Source organism: Falco punctatus, assembly GCF_963210335.1.
Source record: "Falco punctatus genome assembly, chromosome: 3".
Taxonomy (NCBI): domain Eukaryota; kingdom Metazoa; phylum Chordata; class Aves; order Falconiformes; family Falconidae; genus Falco; species Falco punctatus.
This window is the reverse complement of record NC_137582.1, coordinates 114378882-114388301: the sequence shown is the minus strand read 5'-3', so window position 1 is coordinate 114388301 and position 9420 is coordinate 114378882. Positions and strand designations below refer to the sequence as shown.

At 46.1% G+C, this 9420-nt stretch overlaps 1 protein-coding gene across 4 annotated transcripts in view; it reads right to left on the bottom strand.

Moving 5' to 3' along the window:
- Positions 1–2761: 2761 nt before the first annotated feature.
- The window catches only part of LOC308060654 (lethal(3)malignant brain tumor-like protein 4), a gene marked incomplete at its 5' end in the record, with an annotated part of 52121 nt that continues 45462 nt past the window's right edge, over positions 2762–9420 (bottom strand). For all 4 annotated transcript variants that reach the window (XM_080379655.1, XM_080379656.1, XM_080379658.1 and 1 more), the window contains one exon: positions 2762–7031. In XM_080379655.1, coding sequence (XP_080235781.1) covers positions 6903–7031 — 129 coding nt within the window. In that variant the 3' untranslated portion in view covers positions 2762–6902. The remainder of the gene's footprint in view (positions 7032–9420) is intronic.

The following is a 9420-nucleotide window of genomic DNA, read 5'->3' as shown; positions in this document are numbered from 1 at the left end:
CCCTGGAGTGGCGGGATCCGGCCAGCCCAGTGTATGAGGAGGTAGGAGCTGGCACTGGTGCCCAGTACACACCTCCAGTTGCATCCACTGGTAATAGCAGGTTTAACCGAGCCCTGATAAAATGCTTATTAATGCCTCAATCCCGCTGCAAAAGCACAATGAAAATGCGTGTTTAAAAGCACTTAAAGGGCAGACGGTCTTGGCTTCTTTTTCATTTAACAAGATGCTCAGCAGAGCAACCTTTGCAGCCGCCACCAGCCACCGGGCTGCTCCCTCCCATGGGTGAGCCTTGGGGGACTGTGGGCACCTCCTTCGCCAGAGCAACCCCACCGCAGCCCCCCAGATCCCGCCGGGCACTTTACACACGCAGGCAATAGAGGCTACAGTCAACCTTTCAAAGGAACACCACAACTCAGCACAAGCTTTTCTCTCAAAATTAAGGTTATTCATCTTTGAAAGCAACCCGCTCACACCATCCCGCCCACACCCACCCTCCGTGCCACACCACCTCCCTTGATGAGGATGGGAGCAAAGCTCAGTCTCCCCAGCACCAGCTCTTGAACTCCAAAACCACGCAGCCAAGGCCAACAGCCTCCCACCACCTGCAGCTCCGGGAGGCAGCAGCATCCCTGGCTGGGAAGGCAGCGGATGCCGGCAAGGGGCATGGCAGCGGCACCGCGGATCTGCTGAACCCTCCACGGCGGGAGACAGAGGGGAGGATGGGCAGTCACTGGTGTTGCTGTGTGGGAGAGATGTGCTGCATGGGGTGGAGGTGGGTAGGGTGCTCCTTCTCCCCGTCGCTGGCTCTACCCCAATCAGCCACATTTGCCCCTTTGGCAAAATTTCAGGCCAGGGCCACCAAGAACAAAGGGGCCGCTCGAAGGGAGCTCAAAGCGCCACGAAAGCCACAACCCCACACAGTCCCCCGGGAGCATCGCAGGTCACACCTTCCCTGGCACGAACACAGACACTTTCAGCAACGAAAGGCAACAAGTGAAGGTTCTGGCACATACCTCAACGCAGAGCTGGGTGCCAGCGTCCTACATGGGGCAGAGCTGCTGGAGAAGAGGAGGAGGAGGAGGATGATGAGGTGGAGGAGGTCTCTGCTGGAGGCGAAGGCTAAGGTCTTTGCCCACCTGCTTCAGTGGAGTGTGCAAATGCAGCCCTTGAGTCACAGCTGCCACAGATCAGTCTAATTACAAGGGTCTGACGAGCGTCTGGGACAGGCTGAGCGCAAGGAGTTTTGCTTCCGTGTCTCAAGCCGTTCCGAAGGGCTGCAACCAGGCAGGCAAGGGCAGAGATACAGGGCCGAAAGCTGATGCAGCAGAGTGATGTGGGTGGCACATCTTTCCGCCACACTTTTTCTTCACCTTAAATCAAAGACCCCCCAAGCCCATGCATGGGTGTGCAAACCCCACTGGGAATCATGCAAGGGCCACGGCATGAGGGAAAAAGTAATCCCAAGAAGCGTGGTCAGGGCTGGCCACAGAACAACTTGAGCATTCAAGCAGGCAAAAAATAAACTTTTTTTTGTGCACAAGGAGAAACATGACTCCGGACAAAAAATTCCATGTCTGCCTGAGCAGAATAATCTGCAAATATAATCAGCCATTTGGGTGATTAATGCACCCTGCTCTGTTAAGACTTCTCCATCAAAATCTTGGTTAAAAAAAACCCAGCCCCTTCCGCAGAGAAATTCAGATATCACGAGTGCAATGACACAGACAAGCATGCATCCCAGCAGAACCCCGAGGGAACTAACAGAGCAAGTAAAAGCAAAATCTGATGTTAGCGAGTGTGCAACAAGCATCCCAGCTCACCAGACTGGGAATCCAATCACGGTAACAAAAGCAAACAAGCTGGGGTTTAAATAGAAGCAAAAAACCTTGGAAGGGAAAAAACCAATGAGAGCAAATGTTTACCCTGATGATGGGATAGTTTCGAAATTATGGCGGGGTGCCAGCTCTCCAATATTTTTAGTTTTGAAAGGTCTGATAATCTCAGCCGCCAAAGCGAATCTGTGCCCTGGTCCCCTCTTGCCCTTGGCTCGGTGACGCGCTGCAGGTGCAGCTTCAGCCTGTTGGCTCTACCAGAAACACCTCTGCGCAGATCAGGGTGAGCTTCCACCACCTGCTTTTGTGGAGAAACCAACCCACAGCACACCTGGGCAGCGTTCTGCAATGGATCAGCCAATCACAGCAGAAACAAATGCCCAGGTGAGTTCATTAAAACTGTTACGGGGAGCACATGAAGAAGCCCCACAGGGAATTCAGGAAGGTAAAACAGACACAAAGACCCCAAAATGCAGAGGTTTAATGTCAATTCATACCGATAAGCAGATCTTGCTAGTTTTAGTTAAACACTCTGGTTTGGAAGCTGCTTCAGGAAGCTGGCAGAGCCCTTGGACGCTCTGCAACAGGGAACCATGAGGCATCAAAACACTGTCAGCAGCAGAGGACAGCGAGGAATTGGGGGATTAGGGACAGTCTCAGTGGCCAACGCCAGCCAAGGGTGATGCCGTCCTGTGCACAATCAAGGAGAGCTCAAATACACAGCTTCACTCTGCCTGGTGGAAAAGAGCAAAAGACGCAAAAGCTGCCTGCATTTTGATTGCCAGGTTTGGTGGGGGAGGAAAAGAAGGGGACAAACCTTGGCAATGTCCAGCCCACCCCAGTGACAGCCCTTCGGGGCAGCGAGCCAGCCCAGCTTCCCTGCGGGCACGTGCCGGGGTCAGACCCAAACATGGAAAGAACGAGTCAGGTTTGAACTTATATTAATTTTATTCACATTTCCAGAAGAAAGCATCGGTGGAGTGCAATGTCATGGCTAGTGTCAAAAAGCTCAAGTATTTGTTTGGTTTAGAACAGGCAAACATTTCAGAGGCTTAACCGAGGCAACGGGCGCACACTCCCTTCCCCTGCACGTGTTTCCAGTTCAAGTAATAGGAATTTCAAAAATAAGCTAGCTCATCACATGATGGAGAGGATGTCAAAAACTTTAAAGCTTTCTCTGGTATAAATCCCTAAGCAGGGCATGAAAGTAGCAGGCAGGAAATCTTCTACAGCTGAACTAGCTTATCCCCTGGGCTGAATGTTTTTTTTTTTTTTCCTTTGGTTGTAGAGTTTTGCTATCAGTGCTGCCAAACGCTTCTGTCCAACTTTAATGCAATTCATTACCCAGAGCAGAAATTTACTGCTACTGGATTACAAGGATGATCGTTGGTGATGGCACAGAAAAATTTTAACAGGACTCTCTACCGAGGAGGAAAAGGGAAAAGGAGAAAAATTTGATTGCTTTGGATTTCAAAAGCAGGGATACAGGAACAAAAACATATCCAGGAATAAGATCCATTTTAATTGAGAACTGAAACTTCCCAATTGCACTGCCGGCCCACGGGAAGTTGTCCCAGCTCTGGGTTGCTTCTAAGTAATATATTTATATTTCTAAGTGACTTCTGGGTTCAGTTGGGCCAACAGCTGGTTTCTGCAAACTTTCAGTGGACAACGGAAGCCTCCTCAAAGCAGGTGGCATTAACCAGTTTCAGCTTTGTTCACCACAGAGCTACAACTTTTGGCCTTCTGCTTCAAAGTGCATGTTTCAAATTAGACAACAAGGCATTAGGCAATCAAAGGCATCTGCAGACCCCTTGCCTTGATACAGGTATTGACCAGGACTGGGAAAAGGCAGAGCTGAGTTTGTACAGGCAGAGTCTGGCAGCACAAATAAGTCACCAAGCCACACGTGAAAGCGGCACTCCCCGACACAAGCCAAAGGGCATCAGCAACCAACAAATTCCAAAGTTATGGGCTAAAAGACGAGCTAGTTTAGTTGGTTTTCTCCCTTGTAAATATTAGGGAATTGTAAATGTGTCCAGTGAAGACCCTGGCAATCTTTTTGCCCTTGTGTTAATAGTGAAGTTGCTTGATTTTATTAGAATATAGCTATATTTGGAAAAGGAGTCAGTAATAGATGTGTGCACATTCTTGCTTGTTCTGCAAAGACAATTATTGGATTACAAAAAAAGGCACAAGAAGCACATTCCTCCTTCTTCTATCCCTAAAAGGGTTCCTCCTTCCTCCTTGCTGAAAGCACTACTCTTGCTGTCACTGAACAAACTCCAAGTACGCATTTTCGACTTTGATCCAGCTTGGCTTGGAAGCCCCTAGGATTAAAGATTTCTGTTTGAATAATTTCAGTGACTGGAATCTCATTGCTTGTTTCACCAATTCACATCATCCTCCATCTATATATAGTAAAAGAGATGAAATAAAATTTTATTTTGTTTTATTGCTGGAGGCAGTCTGCTGTCCCGCAACTTGGTTTCCCAAAGGAAGGAGGTAAAACAGAAAATCTGGCAGGACCTTCCTGCTAGAAACAAGAGAAAGGTGAAATTGCACTCACCCCACCTGGCTGGGTGTGACGAGGGAGACAGTGGAGCAAAGAAGGGCTCAGCGTTATTTAACAAGTCAGTGGAGAGCCAGGAACGACACAGTCCAGCTACGGATCCTCTGCTCCAGTTGTCAGGAAACAATTTTGCTTTGCCTGGAAGGCGAGTTGTGTCAGAGTCCAGGAAATGCCACTTACAATTCTTTACACTGATGCTAGATGTGCAGAGTGGGATACAGGAATGTGACTCTTTGGTGAATATCCTGGTTTATCATACTAAAAATGTATTTTAATAAATTACATTCATATCTTGCCTAGTCCTTAACACTGCTTTAAATTACTTTCCTGCAGTTGCCTGGCTGATATTTAATGTTTCAGCTATTAAATATCCCACCAACCCTATGCCTTCTCTGTGGAAGGCTTAAACTCCTTAACATCTTATATAAAAATAGAAAGTATGGAGACAATTTTGCTCTATATAATAATTCAGGACTGAATGGCTTCAGCAGTGTGGATTCTGCTCTATTTACAATTTTAAGGAACTTACCACTTTAGGCAAGTCACAAGGACCTTCTCAGCAGCTGGAAGGTTGGACAAAGGATGTGGAGTGATTAGGGAAGGAAGACCAAGTGTGGTCCTTCTGTCACCACATGGTCACAGACAGCGCGTTCATTTTGTTCCCAGCAGCTCTCGGAGAAGCTGCAGGGCTGGGGCTACAGCAACAACGGTGACAAAGATGCCAAGTCCAGGAGGGAGTCTGAGGTGGGTGGATCACACCTCACCATGCAGTGCCCCGAGAAGTTCATGCAACCCTGGGCAAAGGCTGATGGCGCAACACCGTGCAAACACACCTAAGTGTTCGGAAGGGCTGACACACGCAGGATTCAGCCTGGCAGCTCTGAAGAAAGGGATGAAAAGGCTTCCCTAGCTAAGGGAACTAAACTAGCTAAACTCCAGAACAGCCAAATATCTATCAGGGAGCGTGGCTAGAGGAAGAGTCACGAGCTAGCGTGCTGCCAGGCATGAATGGAAACACTGAGCAGAGCCCCAGCAGGGCTCACCGCTTCTCCCAGGGCTCCCATTGTAAGAGGATGGCTCTGGAAGTAACGGTGTGGAAATCCCCCACCCAGGACATCGCAGTCCCACGTGCATGTTATAAAATTATGCTCTGACTTTGAGCAGAGCAGGAAACACTCTTGCTCCCCTCCCACCAGGAGAGCACAGACTGCATGCACAGGAACACAGCCACAAGCTTTGCTTCCTCCCTGATGTAGGTTAGCTCTCTCTTTCGAGAAATAATTCTTACCTCGTTTTGCTGTCTGTTTAAATCCCAGTTCCCCTCTAATCAAACTTCCCTGCGTGCTCTGCCTGTCTGGCCACTGGAGAGGCAGAGGAGACGGTGCCCTGCTGCTACAGCACACCGACTCTGCGGTCGAACAGACCGAAGTCCAGCTGGAAGCTGAAAAGGCTAAAGCACTAAGCATTCAACGAGTTTCGATTGTTCAAAACTAAAAGCAAATTGTTTCTAGGAAATCTGTTTGCATCTGTACACATATGCTGAGGTTCCAGCATCTGTACACGTACACTGCTGGGGTTCCAGCTCATACTCCCAACATTTGGCTGGCAGGCGAGAGGACATGAATAAGCCCATCCAATTCCCAAGTGCTCCTCATTGTGCCATTTTGCCGGAAGACGTTCCTGGTCCAGACAGCAGCTGCACAAAAGCACTGATGGGAGAACTACAGCTAAAATATTTATCTTTGTCTCCTGTGGGAGGTATCTTTACGAGAGATCTTTGCCTACCCAAAGCCTATCTACACAGGGCTTGCTTCCTGCTCTCTGGTGACATGAATGAGAACATTTTGCTTGTTACCAGAAACGATGCGAACCGTCACTGATGGAAACCCTTTCCCCATGCTACCTTTCTGCTGTGGTGCCAGCAGCCCAGTAGCCAAGGGTAGTAGAACAACTAGGATCAGCAGGAGAAACTGAATTTTAAAATCAGTCCTGAAAAGCTCAGCTCTTCAGTCACAGCATTGAAGGATACTGGTCAGTTGCTCTGAAGTGCATATTGTTTCCTATTTTCTTACTCTCTTTTCTCAGAGTTGTTAAACATACGGAATATATTAAACATGCTGGTGATAACTCAAGTCTCTCTTTCAGGCACTATCATTGGACACAGCAGTCATTTTACTCATCGCTTTCTTCTTGCTATTGCAGCTCCACCAATGTTACCCTGGATTCCCCTTATAACCGGAGGTTTCTTCTAGATCTCAAAAAGAGATTGATATATCAAAACCAAATTCAATTACAAAATATAATAATATCCTCTTCTTGGAAGTGAAGCTGCCCCATATTCCAGACTATGGCAGGATTTTTATGTCCTCAAAATATCTTTAATAAGTTCTACTTAAAATACATCTGAGTCCCAATCTGCCTGTTCGGCACGTTGTAATGCTCTCAGGTGGGGATCTGTTCCCTGTCAATTCTTCATGGGCTCTGCCAAAGGGCTTTGCTCAGTTGTCTTCTGCAGACTTGAACATGAGAATGGCATTGTAGATCTTCAGGGCAGGACCCAGCTTGATACTGAGTATTTTAACTATGTCGCTCTGGTTCAGGAGCAGGAAGGCCTCACCATCTATCTGCTAGAGGTTGGAAAGACAACATAAGATAAAGATTACTGTCAAGAGACAGGTGGGATTCTCACTTCTGCTGTGCTTTAACTGAGGGACGAAAGTACAGACAGGTCTGAAAGACTGAAACCTCCTATTTCTCTCTAGTTCCGGCATACACACCCCTGCGGAGTTCGCAGGCACGATGCCCTTTCCAAGGCTCTCAGACCTCATCTAGCAGCCCTTTTTCTAGAAATAGAGCAGCCTGAGTGTGGGCAAGGCTTATGGAGAGACCATAAGGAGGATGCTTGTTCATGAGACTTTACACTCACTATAATTGCTCTAAAAAGCCAACAACTGTCAAAAATCCTACGACCTATTCACAATCTGTGGCCAGAAATTTGATCAGGAAATCCAGAACACAAGCCTTCAGGAGGCAGCTATCCAAGGATTAATATACTACACTGATCTATGACGATTAGAGATATAAAATCATCATTTCCTAGTGCATTCATTACATACTGTCACTGCACAGACTCTCCAACCCTTGTTAAGCTGTTCAGGGTAAAATTTAAAGGCAAACACCCTTTTTTTGCTGGTTGGGGTTTGTTTTTTCTTTTGTCAGCTCTGTAAAAACCTTACAGATGAGAAAAATTCCTGAGACATGAACATCTGGCTGCTCTCACAACTAGGACGTACTATGCCCATAGACCACAAGTCTCTGTTTAAGGGACAAACAGGAGGCTATTGTGAAATGGTTTTCAATGATGCTGAACAGGCGCGCGTAGCACATTGTAAAAGAGATCATGCGCTATATAAACCAAGGCATAGCAGAGACATGTAATCTGTCTGGACTCACATACACACTCCCTTAATTCATCAACAAGGAGATATTTGATTAGATTCAAAGTAAGCAAGCGAAAAACATTCTACCTTGTGAAAATAAAGGATGCTCTAGGTAGCAGCGAGTGAAATTGTGATGTATTGTTTTAAGAAGAGGTTAAAAATTTACTTGGGTTTACAAGAACATCCAGAGAGACAAACCAGATATAATTAATACAAACCCCAAATGCTGCAGGGAAGAAACCAAAGATTAATGGACACAGACAAACAATATGTGTCTTCCTAAGTTATTCTATTAAAGTTCATTTACAGAGACCGACAGCGTCTCATCCTCTCACTTGATGTTCACCAGTGCAGCAGACAACGCTGGACACTCAACTCATCCAGAATAACAACTCTCCTATTTTTGTAGTCTTCCTAACTAGAACTTTTTTGGATGTCAGCGACTGGTGGAAGAAGATACACTGAATAAGCTTGGTCAAACATATAATTAAAGCAAAGAGCTGGGAGCCAGGAGATTTGGTTTCCCCTTCTCTAATCACACAAGAGACCGTTAGCAAGTTACTTAACCTCCCAATATGTACACTGGAAATGACAGCAGTGCTCCCAGTCCACAGATGTCCACACAACGTCCCCGCACCTTATTTGCAAGCTGCCTGGCCTCTGCACTACTACAATGAACATATTAAAAATAGCTTGAAACAAATGGACTGCTGCTTAAATTACAGAGTCAAGAGTAGCAGAAAACTGCTGGAAAACAGTCCTACATTTCAAAATGCTTTTGAGGCCAATATTATCACTATGCTTCATTTTTACCGCATTGCCTCAAACTTGCTTATTTTAAACAGACCTTCCCTGAACTGGACCTAGAAACAAGCGCAGTATCAGTGCCTGTGCTTTATTATTAATTTCTTTGTTCCATCTTATTTGGATGTTTTTTTAAATTCTGTGCACAATTTGTTCTCTTCATTCCTAATGTACACAGCAACTCATCCTTCTCCCCCCCACCAAGAGAAGTCTGCAAGGGATTTATTTATCCTAAACGGCAAGCACTCAAAGGCCTGATTACAGCTAATGGACAATGGGGGTGGAGTTCAGCAGTCCTGTCACTCACACCTGTATTCTGGCCAAAGCCAAACTGCTAAGAGGGTTTTAATTTCAAACTGACAATTTGGTTTGAGCATAAACCTGAAAAACAACCCAAGCTCCTCTCATCTGGCACAGGGAATCATACTTGGAGGCTACAAAAAAGTAAGGTATTAAGACAGAACATGGCTATGCCCCCTTCCAAACCAGAAAGCAGTTGCTGTGTTCAGGACCCGTTTAAATTACGGCTAGAAGAAATAGAATATGTTGTGAGTGGCTGGATTCATTACAAGATTTGCTAGTTACATCTTACCTACCAAACTCTCACCTATGAATACATCTTCACTAGAAAACTATGCACCTTTTACACTCAGCTACACTGAAAGAACGTATTCAAAATTATTCATTTGAATAAATTTCATTATTTCCACTATATGCCATTACAGAGAATTCCACTGCATTGTTACATTGTGAATAGTGCTTTTTGCAAGCC